This window comes from Ornithorhynchus anatinus, chromosome 13 (assembly GCF_004115215.2).
Source record: "Ornithorhynchus anatinus isolate Pmale09 chromosome 13, mOrnAna1.pri.v4, whole genome shotgun sequence".
Lineage (NCBI taxonomy): Eukaryota > Metazoa > Chordata > Mammalia > Monotremata > Ornithorhynchidae > Ornithorhynchus > Ornithorhynchus anatinus.
Window position 1 is genome coordinate 17,383,988 of NC_041740.1, and position 17,525 is coordinate 17,401,512.

At 50.1% G+C, this 17,525-nt stretch overlaps 1 protein-coding gene across 18 annotated transcripts in view; it reads right to left on the reverse strand.

Annotated features, from left to right (window-relative positions):
• Positions 1–870: 870 nt before the first annotated feature.
• Positions 871–17,525, reverse strand: part of KIAA1217 (KIAA1217 ortholog) — a 280,750-nt gene continuing 264,095 nt past the window's right edge. For 6 of the 18 annotated variants that reach the window (XM_029077811.2, XM_029077805.2, XM_039913914.1 and 3 more), the window contains 10 exons: positions 16,561–17,020; positions 15,265–15,445; positions 13,754–13,914; positions 12,699–12,866; positions 9,466–9,588; positions 5,710–5,745; positions 5,476–5,553; positions 3,777–5,360; positions 3,175–3,297; positions 871–2,399 (listed from right to left, as the gene is read on the reverse strand). In XM_029077811.2, coding sequence (XP_028933644.2) covers positions 1,908–2,399; positions 3,175–3,297; positions 3,777–5,360; positions 5,476–5,553; positions 5,710–5,745; positions 9,466–9,588; positions 12,699–12,866; positions 13,754–13,914; positions 15,265–15,445; positions 16,561–17,020 — 3,406 coding nt within the window. In that variant the 3' untranslated portion in view covers positions 871–1,907. Of the gene's footprint in view, positions 2,400–2,935; positions 3,298–3,776; positions 5,361–5,475; positions 5,554–5,709; positions 5,746–9,465; positions 9,589–12,698; positions 12,867–13,753; positions 13,915–15,264; positions 15,446–16,560; positions 17,021–17,525 lie in introns of those variants that run through there. The other 12 variants (XM_029077812.2, XM_029077807.2, XM_029077819.2 and 9 more) reach the window with 10 other exon arrangements.

The window sequence follows — 17,525 nt, forward strand, 5'->3', positions numbered from 1 at the left end:
TTCTCCTGCTTGTGCCTCTTAATGTAGTTACTGAAGAGATTTCAGACCGGAGCAGTGAAGGAGACCAAGACACCTCCTATCTCACATGTGCTCTACTAAAGTAACTGTTCACACTGCCCTCCAGCAGGTAGGGCAAAGGAATTCCAGGATACCACTAGTGATTATGGGGAATGGACCCTCCTGGGCCCTCACCCTACATGCAGACTGGTCATGGAGGATTCTGGGAGCCCTGAGGGCTGCAGTTTTATCCTCATTCTATCTCTCCTTACCAATGTTTTTCTAGATCAGTCATCACTTTCCAAATTAATATGCATTTCAGTTCTGTTGGTAGCTGCTTCACATACCAGAAGGTGAAGTAAAGCAAGAAAATGCCCACTGAAAGAAGCTGCTTTCATTGTGCCACACTGGATATCCATTTTCTCTCAGGTATCTGCACCAGGGCCACCATAGGGAGTTAACTGCCCCCCCCCCTTTTTAATTTAAATGATATTTAAGAGCTCAGGGTAGATACAAGTTAATAAGGTTGGGCACAGTCCCTTCTTCCCTAGTCTAAGTAGGAAGAAGAGCAGAGTTAAGGAAACTGAGGATAGACAAGTTGTGACTTACCCAAGGCCACACCTCCAACAAATAGCAGAGCTAGGATTAGAATCAGGTCTGTGCTCTGTCCACTAGGTCAAGCTGGTTCCCTTACCTTGATTTGGTTGGTGATTTCAAATACACTACTCCAGCCCAGGTCTTTTGCTGGATGAATGGGGTGTGTATGTTAACATGTTGGATTCACATCCCTGAAACTGGGTATAAGGAAAAGTGGGGGCATATTTCAACTCTGCCCTGTTTGAGTAGAAAGCTGAATTAGTGACAAAATACATAAATACAGGCATGCAGCACTTTATTTAGTTTCAAAAAGTCCTCTGCTTATAGTTCTGTATATTACATTAGTGTTATACAAAAAAAAGGCTATTTACAAAAACACCCTAGGTGCACACTTGTTCAGAGAGCCACCTTTTCCCCCTATCCCAACAAGGTTTTTAAAGCATGCATAGAAATGAACTTTGGTGTGTTGAAACTATTTTGCCCTGCCACATACAGTATTTATTTTTCATAGATATTTATATATATATATATATATATACACAGACACACAAAATTTTGCCAGTATACAGAAGTGTACATTTAAAAATCCACACTGCAAATAACAATGTGGTCTACAACAGACCATAGGAAAACCGGCTTGAAGGAGGGGGCTCGGGTTCAGCAAAGAAAATCATTAGCAAATGTCAAAGAAATACATTTTATCGGATCAGCAACTCATTACATATAATCCTAATGGCAGTGCCCTAGGTGATGTCCAGTCTACACATTAAAACCGGGTGGCTGTGTAGAAGCTGACTTTCCAGTCAGTATGCTAGTTTAAATGTACATTACTATAGTATCAAAATGTTTTGGCAAAATGACCTTGAAAGGAAATGAAGTTCTGACAAAAATAGAAATCTGTAACAAGCTAAACAAAAGGAAATCTTTCCGTTACAGTTTGCATCAACCACTACACTCAAGTTTTCTCTGTTCCCGACTAGGGCCCCCTTAATGAAAAATATTTCTATACAAAACACCTGAAAATTCTGGCCCCTACGGATTCTTCATGCATGGCCCACCTCCACACACACACACACACACACAACTCTCTCAACACACACACACTCTTCGGGTCCTTATCAGGTGCGGCAGGCAGGGAGGCACAACATGCTCGGCAACTCTGACAGAAATGATGTTTTTGCAAAACGGCTTTACTCAGATCTAAGAATCCACTATTTAACATGCTCCCCCTTTGAAATAGTGTATTGGGCAGATCACTGAACCTAAGTAAGCCATGGAGAAACCTGCCCCCCGAGAGGATCGAGGCGGCCTTTTTAAGCGCTCTCTTTTGCTGTGGATTTGCTTGCATTTCCGTTCTGTGACTTGTAGTTGGTGAAGCTCGGTGTGTGGAGGGTCCGGATGCTCTTCACACTTTGAGGAGTCAGTGAGGTGGGAGAGGCAGGGGATGGGGGGGAGGAGGTGGAGGAGGGAGGGGAGGGTCGGCCATTTTGAGTCTGGAGGGGGAAGGCAAGATGGTGACCTTTCCCCAGGTGAGGGGGGTTCTGAAACTTCAAGGAGCCGTTAGAGACGGAGGGGATGAGGGAAGAAGAGTAAGCGGCGCGGCCTGTGGCGGGGCTGAGAAGGTTAGCGGGAGGAATGGACGATTTAGTGTGTGGCGGGGGGAGTGGGCTACAGCTGCTGTCGCTAGAAGCGGGCAAGGGACTGCTTTTCCCAGAGCTGGGAGAAAAGGCTGGAATCTTAGAAGCAGGAAGGGGAGGGGACGTGGTCTTACAGTCCCCACCAGCTTTCTTAGCACTTCCATTAGCCTGCAAACGAAGATGTTAGGAGACAGTCTGTCAGAAAGCCGGTCACACGGCAAATGAAAAAAAGAAACAAAAAATGGGGAGGGGGCAGAACAGGACCTGGTGGGAAAATAGCCCTTCACGAAACGAACCGTTCAAGACCTGAGCTAAGTCTTGCAGCGCCTGGACCCGGTAGCCATCCCCAAAAGTGGACACCACAAGGAAAGACAAGGAAGCAGCGGGGCTTGTGAGGGAGAGAGAGAGAGAGAGAGAGAGAGAGGTGACATCGATCCAAACGCCCCGGAGTCTACGGTGGCCATGCGTCTTGGTTATTACGAGGATGGAGACGTTTTGATGGAGAGTTAATGAGCTTCTAAGGCAATGCATTAAACACAGACGTTAGTATCGACAACTCTGGAAAGTGACCGCAACTTGCCAGTCTCTCCTAGCCTGATACCACCCGTCTCCCCCTTTCCCCCCGCCGTTCCCGCCCCGGTTGTTACAGTCGCCACAGAGAAACGAGAGGTCGGACGCCTTGCAGAACAACTGCAAAACTGGAGTCCCAAAGTAAAGGATGTTTTATTGTGAGCATGCACAAGCATGGTGAAAGTTGAACAGAGACCATTAGACTTTTACTTTCATGCCCCGCCCCCCTCCCCTACCACCCCAAGCCCAGGATGTCTCCTCAGACCCCAGTTTTACAGAGAAAAACACACATTATTTGGTATCGATTAAGTCACCGACTTGCATCTCAACGGCATTAGTGTCCGTCCAGAGAGCGGGGTCAGGGTAAGACTACCTGGCGATATTGGCGCGGATCCTGGAGCTTGGGCTGTTTGGCTGGCTTGTCCAAGCTTCCGGGTCTGGTCTTGGAGCTCATGGGGACCGGCATCCGGCTCGTCGGTGGCGTCCCGGCGGGGCCCTGCGGGGAGGGAGTGGCGGGAGGGAAAACCGATCAATGAGCCCAGCGGCGACCAGCAGAGGCGTCTCCCACCACGGGCGGACCAGCCTGCAGCAAGAAGCCGGAGGAGCCCTACATGCAGGACGAGCCCGAGAGGGGGGCTTCCTGAGGCCCACCACGGGGGTTAATGCAAGAATCAACCAGAGGAAACTACTGATCAAATGGAATTTAATGTGAGTAGAAGAGAAACCATTTCACACGGCAAATCGCAGACACCCTCCCTCCCCGATGCCCCGCCCTGCCCATCACCAGTCAGCAGCAGAGATCGAAACAGAATCAACTAGCTGTTAGCCACCTAGGTCGGAAGGGTGGGGGGTGGTCGGACGGATACAGACAAGCCACCCAAGAGAAAGCCAATCAACCAGAAGGCGCCCCTCGCTACCGCTGATTACGGAAGATTTAGAAAGCGACTACTGGACCTTTCCTTTTCTCTAAGGTACCTTACGTGAAGATGAAGGTATTGGTGGGGGGGATTCAAGAACGGCACTAGTCTCTTCGGCGACTGCTAATGCCCTGGAGGAGGACTCTGGCTCTAGGGGGGACGCGCACGGGAGGGAGCCTCTAGCGGAAGGGCCCAGGGAGTCGGGCACCGTTTTCGGGCTCATTTCACTGATGGTATTTTCCAGCTGTTTGATGGTTTGCTCCAGGCTGTCCAGCGTCCTGTAGGTGTTCTTCCGAATCTCATCCGTTCTGGACGCTGGGGCCAGACACTCTGGGTTAGAGGCATCCGGCCTCCCGCTCGGCTGTTTGGGCATCTCTTCCGGTTGAGACCTGGAAATTTCAAACCTTTTTGCTTCCTTGTGTTGTTTCAGGGTCCCGTCCTCTTCCTCTTCCTCGTACACCACCACCTGTAAGGTCTTCTTCCCCGTCTTTGTTCCCGTCCGGATGGCCTGGGTTAAGGCGGCCAGCTGCTTTTTAGGGAACTTGAACTTAAATTTTTTCTTTGCACTTCCAAATTGGTCGTCGAACTGGTCAGGCTTGCCTTCCGCACTTGGGTCAACCTGGCCGTCTTTGGTAGAGTCTGTTTTGCTAGCTTCGGGGCCCCGGGGGATTCTGCTTTCTGCCGAAGTCGGGTGAGACAGCAGTTTGCTCTGGGGCTGCTTCCCGGGCCTGGTGCTTCCCGAGTAACCTGAAGCCGTCCTTTTATTCGGCATCTGATGCCGTCTCTGTTGTGTAACGAGCTCTTCACTGTCCTCCTCTTCCTCCTCCTCTTCCTCAATCTTCTCCTCCGTCATCATTCTCTCCAGCTCCTCATCGCACTCCTCAAATATGGTGGAAAGTCTCTTATAAGCAGATCGGATGTCCATCGGCTCATCAAAAATGATGATGACGGGCTTCTTGTCCAAGCAGACGACCGGGTCTTCGTTCTCCAGTCCCCCTGGTTGGGGAGTCGCTTCTTTCTTGGCATCAATGTTCACAGTCTGGACGTCTCCTCCCTGTCTGCTCACAATGTCTCGAACTTCGCCGCTCGAGAGCACCTGGACCGCGGTTTTGGTAATCATGAAAGCGATGTTGTCTGACGGGGGACTTTCCTCCGTTGGGGAACTCGCCGTAGAGTCGGCCTCCTCGTTAGGAGTTATGGGAGCGGTCCTGCCCCCTTTCGGCCTCAGGACAACCTGCCCGTAGTCGACTGAGGCCACGTCGTGGTCGGGGGACGACTTGGAAGCCTTCGAGAGCTCCTGGGTTCGTGGCTCTGGTGGCCTAGAGGCGGGGCTGCACTTAGCCAGATTTTCAAGTGCGGGTTGACTCATCTCTTTCATCTTCCCAAAACTTGTCTTTTGTTGCTCCGCTTCCACCACTGGATGGGGCTGTCCGGGGCTCACCCCGTCTTCTGCTGCACCGATTCCAGAGAGGCTTGCGTTGACTGTGGACCTGCCTTTCTGTAAAGAGGCTTTATTCTCTCTAAGCAAACTCTTATTGGGATCGCCTTTTTCCCTTTCTGCAGTATTCTCTTCGGGTTCATTTTCCCTCTTGTCTTTAGGGCTGTTACTAACTTTTAGGGGTCCCGGAGAAACACCACCGACCTGAGGAGGAGGGGGAAAACAAAATCACACCAATGAATCAGAAATGGATCTGCAAAGGAAAAGATGGTTAATTCTTCTGCACCACATCAAGCAAAGCACAGACCTCAGAACTCACCATTCTGAATTCCACTGGGGAGTCACTTTCATGAGCGACCTCTGATTTCTGTGCGTCTTCGTGGAGAATTTCCCAGTTCTGGTAGAACAGTGTAGGACATGTTACTCCACAAAACTGTGCCTGCCACCCAATCTGGACTATAACTAAAATATCCTTTTAACTACTTTTCCAAAACATGCTGGCAAGCAGACTTACAACACATCATTGAAAACAAAGCCTAGAGCCGTATTTTACCTTGATTTGCTTTGTTCTCCAACTTCCAAAAATGCCCTGTTTTTTGCACAAGATGGAAATCTGAATTAGCAAAATATTGCCTCTTTCAAATGGGGCAGGAAGGAGTCGGATGCTATATGAGTGAGACGAGCAGGCCATCCCAGGGAGTCAGCCCTGTCTGAGAGACTTCCTGTCTTAAATGACGTCGTTTGGTGTGGTGAGACCTACCCGTTCCTTCAGTCTTGCCCCGTCTCCATTTCCAAAAAGGGATCTGGGAAAGAGTTCCTCGGAGTGAGATTTGAAACTGGGAAAGCCTTTAATCGTTTTGAGCAGCCTTATTCTTCACAGTCTTTTTACTGGAGGAAAATTAGAATTGAACCTCCCATTACCTGAAGAATGCAGTCTGCCCCTCCAGGCGTCCTGTTTAAGGCTGGACCACCTAAAGCCTTAACTCTCCCTCTGGTTAACCCATCGTGACTGCTCGTCTTTGTCAAGAGACAAAGTGGCCCAAAACGATTAAAACGGCTGAGCCCAAATTGGTGGAGACGGCCCACATCTTCAAATTGCAAACTTGTATTTAAGGATTCCAAATTAGTGGGTCTTCTCCACCCTGTAACTGGGATGAATCTGCTGACTCCTTTGTCATTTTTAAGCAGAGAAGAATCCGGTTTATCGCCATCTAGGATAAGTTACTAAGAATTCAACTTGGAAAGATTTAGGCTCCATTGGAGTAAGCCTGGCATTTGCATTAAGCTGTTTCTTTGAGCTAAAGCCCTACTAGATTTGCTGTTGAGAAAAGGGAAAATAGTCTGTCCCTTCGATTAAACCTGGCGGTTACTGTCCGCGTCTTTTTCCTCCCCAGAAACGACAAGGCGGCCTGATGTTTACAGTAGGAGTGGAACGGTGAGACAAGCACAATCCAGGGTCCATCATTCAAAGCCATTCCAAGGTAAAACCCAAAACACATTGAACCACAGCGTCGCAACAGGTGACTCGGCACAGTTCTAGATTCCGCAGGGGTGGGTGGCAAAATGGTTCAAAGACATAGTAGACACAAACACAAGCTACCACTAAGGTGTTCTAGATTAACTGCACAAAACTGCTACAATCAGTGAAAGATGCGTTAGCTTTTGGTGCACAGTCCCCAGAAGCAAATGCTATCTCCTTGGCTGTCCCGATAGCCCTACTGAACTAGTCACGGCAGACTAAACCTCACAAACTAAAGGAGGGAATCAGAGAGCACATCCCTGCCCAAAGGGGATGACTGTTTCCACCCTAGATCCGTGGCTTGGCCTTTTTTTTTAAAAAAAAAAAACCAATTCCTAGGAATTTCTTTGGGAGAAAAATTGAGAGATTGGTTTTAGGATGCAATATTTGGGCAACGTGAGCTATTATCAGAGAAAGAGAGAGCGTGCTATACCAATCTGGCACAAAGGCGGCTAGCCCCAGGGCCTATAATAATAATAATGGTATTTGTTAAGCACTTAGAATGTACTGTACTAAGCACAGGGGTGGATACAAGGAAATCAAGAAGTACAGAGTCCCTGTCCCATGTGGGGCTCACAGTCTCAGTCCCCATTTTACAGACGAGGTGACCGAGGCCCAGGGAAGTAAAGCAAGTTGTCCAAGGTCATACAGCAGACAGGTGGGAGCCAGGATTAGAACCCATGACCACCTGACTCCTAGGCCGGTGCTCTATCCACTATGCCACACTGCTTCTGTAAAACAGGTCCAGCGGAACCAGTGAGCTCAGATGGGTTGGGTGTCGTGACCTGGCAAATGCCAACTGGGGGCTGGCCCACCCTAGCCATCGATCCACAGCATTCCAAGTCCCTGGACGGAACAGAGGAGGCCGTGTTAGACCTTCAGGCCTGGAGCCTGACTGGTGAAAAATCAAAGAGAAATTCAGGGAGAGTTCACCCCCAAAGCTAGAAGAGAAACCTTGGGGTGGGGGATAAAGTTTATCAACCAATAGGCCCAGCCCCGAATCTCCAGCAAGGGCTGTAAAATGGAGGCAGACACTCAGGTCAGGAGGCTGCCGCCAAAGCCCATGAGGCTCAGGTCTCGGAGAGAGATCTGGCAGGAGGGTCCCATATGCTGTCAGTGAAACAGTAGACCGCTTCCCCTTAGGGAGATTGTGAACTTCAAATTAATTCCAGAGATTTTTTTCCATGAAAAGCACAACTTGCTTCCTTTTATGTAGCTTATCTGGCCATCTTAGGGAACCTGATTTTTTGGCCTCATAAACTGGGCCTAAATGTAGACATGAGATCACCGCATAGGACATAATGAGCTTAATTCTCCCCATTTGAAGGGCGTAAAAGTTCACGTCCTGGGAACTGCCTGGCAAAAAGGTGATACAGACATTGAAACCACTGCCGGCTTCTAACTTATAATAATAATAGTATTTGTGAAGAAGACACAAGGTAATCAGCTTGTCCCGTGTGGGGCTCACAGTCTTAATCCCCATTTTACAGATGAGGTAACTGAGGCATAGGGAAGTTAAGTGACTTCCCCAAAGTCATACAGCTGATATGTGGCGGAGCTGGGATTAGAACCCACGTCTTCTGACTCCCAAGCCCATGCTCCTTCCACTAAGCCACACTGTTTATGAAACCATTTCCCCACATCTCTCACCTTTATCCACTCTTTCACAAGAGGGTAGAGTCAAGCTTGAAACAAGTGAATTGATTTGCCCTTGTGGAACTAATGTCCTGTTTTTAAGCCCAGGGACATAAGCATAAATTTGCAGTGGCTTTTCTAGCTCCTTGCAACTATTCCGCCTCCAGTAGAGAATCGTGAGTCTTCAAGGGAAGACTGACAACTGAAGTCTTGTCTACTTGCAACCATAACCCTCCTGGAGTCAATTCCAACACAGAAACCCACCCCTAGGCTTCAATCACAGCCCAACAACATACAGTTAAATTCCTTTCCACTCCCATAAAGAGATTTTGATATTTGATTTTGCTATTGTATATCTATTGTCCTTTTCTTATTTGTAAGACAAAGTAATGTTGACAGCTTGTCTAGGAGAATGAAGAGTGAGTGATCTTGGTGTAACCACAGCATGACTTTTGCCTCAGCCTGTGGGAAGCTTAACAAGATATATATATATTCATTCACATGAGTGCATGCAAGACTGCATGGTACCTGCTTGCCTGCAAATGGCCACTTCTGAGGCTAGAAGAAGGCCATCTGGTTTCAATTAAGAAAAGAAATGTTTGTCCTGCACCTTAACTTGGTAATTTTGTATACAAAATGCATCTAATCTCCTCACTCTTATTTCCCTCCCTTCTGTGTGGTCACCTCTACCGTTGAGATCTTTACCCTCCCTCCTCCTCCCACTTCTGGGCATATCTTTAAACTCAGTTGCTTCCCCTCTTTTGTGATTTTAGTGTCTAACAATTTACTCTCCCAAGATCTTGGCAAAGTACCCTGCACTCAGTAAGCACTCAATAATTATGACCGATTGAGGACATGGGCATTTTCTTTTAGGATTTAAGTGCCTGACACCCTGTGGGCCCCAGAGAGGCAGTTACTAATGGGAGGAGACAGACAGAACACCACCAGATATGTTGTGTAGACAAACATATCTGGCCCTCCAGCAGCCTCAGGCAGGTCTCTTTACACAGAAATAAACCTCTCTCTCGCCCGGACGGCAGAAGGATAGACGGAGGGAGGATGGAAGATGCAGGAGAGCCGAGTTAGTATAAAAAGCAAGGAAAGAAGGTTATTTATGCCAACACCCTGGGGCACGTGAGTAGTCGCTACCGTTACCTTCTTTTCCTTGGGATGTATTAAAGCCACGGGCCTGCTAGAGTCTTTAACGTGGCTGTCTGTTCGGGACTGCTCAACATGACTGTTTGAATTTACATCCATGAAAGAGCACTTCTGGAAAGCCTGAGGAATTAAAACACTGCAGGTTAGCAGGCATCTTAACTGGGGCTGGTCTGCAAACCCCTAGGAGAGAAGACATGTGTGTCTCAAATGTCTTGGACCGCTAGGTATGGGAGCAAAGGGACAGCTGGCAGGGAATGTGTCTGTTTACGTTACAGTGTACTCTCCCAAGTGCTTAGTTCCATGCTTTGTACACAGTCAGCACTCAATAAATACGACTGAATGAATGAAATTTGCACAGACCAAGAGGAAATCTGAATTTTTAGGCAAAGGGAGACTGGCCTCTTTTAGTCTCAGTTGCGCAGACAAGTTCTGCCTAGAAGAGGCTGGGGGTCTGGTCAGTGGGATAATGGAGGCAATGGGGTTTGGTGGACACGGCCTGGGTTCTTGTGCTAGCCGCCCCCCATCCCACCCGCTGCCCCCACCTGGCCGTATGACCTTGGCCAAGTCACTCCACCTTGTAATCATGACTGGGTCCGATGAGCAAATGTCTCCTTTTCTTGTAGGTTAGTCCAAAACTAAATAAGCGCAAACATTAAATACAAACATCTTTTGAAACCACGCTAAGATTGGGCTTGATGGCAAAAACAATCATTTTTCAATCAGAAAGCCCTGAAATTGTTCTCTTCCCTTACAAAAGCACTTTACTTCCTGAGTAAGGTGTAATGAAGTTCTCACCCAAAGAGGTGCCTTAGTGTTTGTATCAGAGAGAGGGGGCTGGAGCTCGGCCTGCCTCTGAAATGCCGGCTAGCTGCTGAGCTCCTGGCTGGCTCAGCTGCGGACAGTACCTCTGACTCAGATCAGCTCTTTACCAGATCAGCAGGCGAGAACCAAAGCCATTCATGATAACCAACTGGAAGAACAACCCCAGTCTTGCCACTAAGTTGCTGGCAAAGACTAGGACCATGAACCTCGCTCAGATCTAGCAGAAACTACTTGCTGCGGTGTGGTGGAACTTTATTCCGCCAAACGACCCAGAATCCATCTTTAGTCCATCTCTTAAGTGAAGGAAAATGACCCCCCTCAACAAACCCTTCTTGCCCAACTGGTGGGAGAGACCTTTCTGGGCGCCGCTGGGACTGCCTCTGAATCTCATCACAGATGACAAAAACTGAGTGAGAGAAAGAAGTACGGGAGTGACAGAGGGAAAGAGTAGGAGGAGAGGAGGGAAGGCCCCATATATCAGTCGCACGGTGATGCCGACTCCACCTCTAAACAGCAGGGAGACATTCTCAGCCTGGATCGAAGAGGGAGCCTACACGAGGGGCAGGGAGGAGCAGGCACGGGATGAGTCTTCTCTCTCCTCACTGGGGAGGGTGTGTTGCTCGTGAATGGAAAAGCGGACTGGACAGGAAAGGGCCAGAGAAGGGGAAGGCCCCGGGGGTGGGGGGCAGGACCAGAAGGGCATTCGGGAAAGAGCACCAGTGGGATACCCATGTCAAGTCTGCCTTTGGTTCAAGTTGCTGAAGGCCCCATTTTAATTTCATTAGCTGAAATGAGAAGTTTTCACAAGCACTTAAGCTCTGCCTACCTAGCCTCCTCCTTTCCCGTTTAAGTGAAAACCAAAATGTCTGAATCCTGCAGGGTGCTGGAACCCAGGGTGAGGCTGGGAAGTTGGCTCAGCCCTGGCTCTCCGTGGGATCAGTGACCCAGGAGTGAGAGGCCAACACTCTAGCCAGCCCAGACTCTGTCTCCTGCTCATGGCATCGGGATGGATGGACACCCCCCCAGAATCCCAGCACCCAGGCAAATCCCTTCAGCTGTCCAACCTGGGGCAGAGCGGATGCCGCCTCTACCGCTGGCCTGGGCCCTTGGCTTTTCCCTCTCCCAAAGATCCCCTAGTCTGACTTTCCAGGGGTCAGCCTCTCTCTGTGCTCCTGCCAAAGTGGGATCTGCTAGAGCATGCAGCGTGGCTCAGTGGAAAGAGCACGGGCTTTGGAGTCAGGGCTCATGAGTTCGAATCCCAGCTCTGCCACTTGTCGGCTGTGTGACTCTGGGCAAGTCACTTAACTTCTCTGTGCCTCAGTTCCCTCATCTGTAAAATGGGGATTAAGACTGTGAGCCCCACGTGGGACAACCTGATTCCCCTATGTCTACCCCAGCGCTTAGAACAGTGCTCGGCACATAGTAAGCGCTTAACAAATACCAACATTATTGGGGAGAAAGAAAATCGACCCTCTCCCTGGCTCTGCCCTAAATTCGTGGAGGAAGGGACTCATGGGAGAGTCTTAACATCATTTCATCGGGAAGCGGGTGGTGGCTGTTTTGACTTCCCAGGATGGCTGGAAGAGGTGAGCTGAGCCCCACACAGTGCCTCAGCCACTAAGGCTACTGGCCCGGAGCCACCTCGCCCAACCCGGGGAAACAGGGATCCCAGAGCTTCACCTGGCTCTGACTGGAAAATAGAAGCCCACAGTGAAGGGTGCCTGGTGACTGGAAACTAAATTATCCTGTGTAAATTAACTTACAAAACAAAACCCAAAAGAATAAAAGGAGTGGGGGCCCACACCACCCAATTGTCTAGCCCTGTGGCAAGGGCAGCGACAGCCTACCGGCCTCAGGGGTTAAGGGTTGTCCAGGCACAAGCCCCGAGTCCCTGATGGTAGTCTGTGGGAGAGACGACCCTACTGGGCCAAAGGAATCAGAGAGTGAATGCATTCCTGCATCCAGTTTATCAATGAAATGTAGTCTTTTTTTGCAAGACAGAGTTTCCTAGCCCCTGTGAGCCTGCCCTTGTTCTTAATTCCAGGAAGAGCTTGCAAATGTCACGTGGGGCAGATCAGACAGTGACACCTAGAGCCATTCAGCTCCCTCAGTCTGGTCAGCACCACCCCACGGATGGACTTAGGGGGCCCTCTCCTTGAATATCTCAGCTCCACTTGAAAGAGAAGGAGCTCATCTCTCCAATCCCCTGCTCAGTTTCCAAATTAACCAGAGTGCTGTAATGAGAGAGAGGAAGCCTCTGGTGAGAACCAGCTTCATCCTGACCCCATCCTGCATAATCTTCCCCACAATCTTCCTCTAATAAGGATGGGGCTGGGCAGGACCTTCCTTGGAGCCACATCTATCCTCGGCTCTACCCCCCACACAACACGAACTCCCTCAGGGTTTACCTGCAGCTCTGCCATAATCCGGTCCCCTTCCTCTTCCTCCTCCTCCTCATCCTTTGCAGAAGAGCCTGTGACAGGAGGTGCGGGCAGGGCCCGGGCCGACGCCTTCTCCTCCGTGGAGCATCTGCTGACTTTGGGCTGTGGGACTTGACCTGTGTCTTCCTTGCTTTCCTGCGGGGGATTCAAGCCACAGATATACAATCATTAAAGCTTCCTCGTCGCGGGCCGGGAAGCCACCAAACTACCAGAAAAACATCCTTCTCTGGCAGCTGCCACCTGAGTGAACGTAAATCAAAAGCCATCATCATCATCTGATTATAATGATGGTACTGGTTAAGCGTTACTCTGTGTCAAGCACTTTTCTAAGCGCTGGAATAGATACAGGCTAATCAGATTGGACGCAGTCCCTGTTCCAGATGGGGTTCACAGTGTTAAGCCCCATTTTACAGATGAGATAACTGCGGCACAGAGAAGAAGTGACTTGCCCAAAGTCACACAGCAGACAAGTGGTGGAGCCAGGATTGGAACCCAGATCTTCTGACTCTCAGGCCCACGCTCTACCCACTAGGCCATGCTGCTTTCCATTCATTACCCCCAGCGCTTAGAGTAAACACTTAAGTACCATGATGATGAGAAATCATCATCATCTTCATGATGCAGCAGAAAGGATTTGGGTGTTTCATTCTGCTCTTGACCTAAAAGCAGCCCCTGGAACAGATACGGCCAGGAAGAAACAAAGGCTCAGTTAACATCTTTCAGGGGCAAACTCTCCTAACCGCTTCAGCCGGTTCCAGACATCTGTAAAAGATGGGCTTTTTCCCTGCTAATCTCAAGGTCCACATGAAGGGAACACCGAAGCAGCAGGAGAGCGGAATTCTTATTGTCCAGTCACAAGTCCATTAACAGTAGCACTCGTGAAGGCGGGTTCTGACCAACCGGCATTGGTCAAGAGTCCCAGGGGGACCCATTCTGACCCTCTCTTTGCCTCAGGACTTTTCATGCTTCCAACCAGATAACGGAAGGTGGCTTGAGAGTATCGAGAGCTTAAATCCGCAAACCTTAGCCACGATGGTCTCTTTCCTGACTGTGTACACCACGTCGCCTGATCTCGTGGTGGTCAGTCCAGATCCCGGCAGGTAGCTGCGACGTGGAGGCGGCGGCGGAGGTGGAGGGGGCGCCTTCCCCAGTTTATCGCACTCCTGTTCCGATTTACCCTCCTCTGGAAAACAATGAGGGATTGTATAACGGTCACATCCGGGCATTGTTGGTTTGGAAACACAGTCCTGGCTGAATCGCTCATTCATGCTCTCCAAAGTAATGTAGAGTCATAAAAATTCTCCAAATGGGCTGCTCTTCCTTTCCCCAGCCACTGACATATTTTCCTTAAGGAAATCAGCATCTCCTCCCGGTCATCCTGCCAACATGTCAAGCCCAATGGGTCCAAAACTGGACTCTCTCTTTCCTCCCCAAAGCCTCTGCTCCACTTAACTTTCCCATCACACAGTTGATGACACCACCTTCCTTACCACCTCTCAAGTCCACTGACTGGTGATTATCCTGACTTTAATCCCCATATTCCTTCTGTCACCGAATCCAGTCAGTTCTTTCCCTCTATTTACTGTCACTCCTTTCTCGCTATGCTCCAGCTCACAAATTTCACCCCTCTCTATCCAATTTACTCACTGTTCCGTATTCTCAGTAATCTCATCATTGACCTCTTGCTCACACCCTTCTTTAAACCCAGAATTCCCTTCCCCTTTCATAACGGGCAGACCACCGCCCTCCACCAATTCAAAGCCTTTCTGAAATCACATCTCCTCCAGGAGGCCTCCCCTGATTAATCTCATCACCAAATTCCACTTCCCCTTCCGACTGCCACTGCAGCACTTTGGACTCACACTCCCCATCACTGCACTTATCTACATATACTTACACTACTGCTTCCTTCCACCTGTACTTTATTTTACCTTCTGGACATCGTCCAGCCTTGTCAGAGGTCCCCACATACACCGCACACTGGTCCTGTTCTGCCTTCGTGACACTAAGCACATGACAGAACCTGAAAAAATCGGCTGCAGCCAAAAGCTTGTGCTTTTGAGTGCCACGCTCTAACTTCTCTCAAGGGTTTGATGACGAAAGACTGAGATCAAACAAACAAACTGTAGGCAATAGATGGAGCCAGAGGCAGCGACAGCACCTCAGACATGACACATCAAAAATGGAACTACTCTTCCCTCCCCAACCCGCTCCACCTCCCAACTCTCCCTCTCTGTTGATAACACTGTCATCCTCCTACCACAATCAATAGTAAATGCTTACTGTGTGCACAGCACTTTGCCGAGCATTTGAGAGAGCACAGTGTAACAGAGTTGACAGGTTCCTTTCTCACAATAAGCTTACAGTCTAGAGGAGGAAAGCTCACCACCTTAGCGCCAGCATTGGGTCCTCATAGTCTTACTGTGCTTACTCTGCACATAGTAAGCACTCCGTAAATACCATTACTCGATTGATAGATGGACACTGTTACCCAGCGTGCAAAGCCAAGCATCACGGCACAGCCGCTTCTCACCCAGGAGGTCTGCCTTGTCCACCACGTCTCCCTTTGCCTGAGCAGCTGCCTGTGGGGGCATCTCCAGGTTGGGGATGGATTTCAGGAGATTGGCCTGAGCTTCTTCTAGCAGCTTTTCGAACTCTTTGCCGTTATAGTGGCCCAGGTTTTGCCTTTTTTCTTCCCATTTCCTTTCTGCTTTCTGTGGGCCAGGGGGGAGAAACAGGAAGGTGTTAATTCTTTTCTGCGATCCACTGCAACTGGATCCCACAGAGTGGAAAAAAATCCTGCCATAAAGCAAATGTGACCAGGGCTGGAAGTAGGGAACAGTGTGGCCTGGTGGAATGAGCACGGCCTGAGAGTCAGAGGACTTGGCTTCTAATTCCGGCTCTTCCAGTTGTCTGCTGTGTGACCTTGAGCACATCATTTTACTTCTCCATGCTTCAATTTCCCTATGTGTAAGATTGGGATTCAATGGCTATTCTCCCTCCTACTTAGAATGTGGGTCCCATGGGGGATGAGGGACTGTGTCTGACCTGATTAATAATAATTATGGTCCTTTTTAAGCATTCACTATGTGTCAAGCACTGTTCTAAGCGTGGATTAGCTTGTATCTACTCCAGTGCTTAGAACAGTGCTTGACACATTTACGATAATAATAAAAATTCAGCTTTTGGCTGTTAGAGGCACCAGTTGGTGGTCATTGCTGGACCTGGATTCCCAGGGGTCCCTGCAGCCCCCCAGCTCAGCACCCTGCCAGGCCGACCTGCTGGCCAGCTCCCGATGCCTCTCTCCTGCCGAGCCGGAGGACCCAGAAGCCCCGGCTGCCTACAGCTTCCTTCCCGCCCTACGTCAAGCCTCTGTTAGCAAGGCTGCTCTTCTCACAGACTGGTCCATGACATTTTGGGGGTCTAGACATGAGAGAATGTAATCTTACAATGCAGAAAAATGGCAACTTCCAAACATATGCTGCCTGGAGTTCTTTTTCACTACGTCAGCTATTTGGGAATAGCCTTGTGTATGGTCACCTCTACTGCACAAGATTGAGCAGGAAGCCAATCACTGCTGCTCAAACCAACACCAAGAGAGCCAGAGTCTCCCCCAGAAGCTCCAGACGCTGCCTCAGGGGCCCCCGGACAGCAGTAACCCTCCCACTTCGTGCCCATTCAATGCTCAAAATGGGCTCCCTCCCATCCCATAGATGGGCTCGTCGGTCAGAGTCCTGCCAGCTGGGCTCCCCCGCTCCCCACCAACCCCATTCCATCCCCCCGTGATTTCTGGGGAGTCGCTGGATTGAAAAGGAAGCCCACACCCTACCTCGATGGACACGGCCCGGCTCCTGGTGCTGGCGCTGGCGCTGTGGATCTCTTCGATGAACAAGTTCTGCACAGTGGAACCACTGGCAGGGGCCTGAGGCGACGGAAGGGCCTGGGGATCCTGGCCGGGGTCGGGCGGGCTGGAGGGGTGCCGGCCACCCCCGGCCGGGGGGTTCTGGGAGGGCCCGGCCAGAGCCACCGAGGGCTGAGGCGGGTGGCTGAGGGCGGGAGAGCTTGGGGCCCTTGGAGCCGACCCGGATGAGGCGGCCCCTGCTTCGGTCTTGAGTGTGGACATCGTGGCCTCCCCGGTGGCTGAGGGGGGGTTCTGGGAGGACCGGCCAAGAGGGGACCCCGATTCCTCCTGGTGTCTCAGGATCTCGGCCGCCGTGGCTTTTTCCAGGGCTGCATACTGAGCGGCTTGGGCCGGGTCCGCGCCTTTCAGAAGCTCTTCCGTCACGTGTCTAAGGAAGAACCACAAGTGTCAGCGGGAGCGGCTTCTATTTGCTGGGGCTGCAGACTAGCCCCTTGGGATACTACCTTGCTCTAGTAACCCCTAATAGCAGCTGAGTTCTCATTTTATACCTAAGATACTATACTGATACCAGAGGCCAAGTGAATAAACCTTAGCCTGAAAGGTTAGCCCCACGCACTGCTCTCTGAGGCTTTCCACCTCCAGGGAAAAGCAGCATGACTTAGTGGATAGAGCACAGGCCTAGGAGTCCAAAGGACCTGGGTTCTAGTCCCAGCTCTGCCACTTGTCTGCTGTGGGACCTCGGGCAAGTCACTTACCTTCTCTGTGCCTCAGTTACCTCATCTGTAAAATCGTGGAGACAACTGTGAGTCCCATGTTGGACGTGGACTGTGTCCAACCTGATCACCTTGTATCTACCTCAGTGCTTAGAACGGGGCCTAGCACACAGGAAGCGCTTAACAAATACCATTTTTTAGAAAAAGGAAAAAGACCTG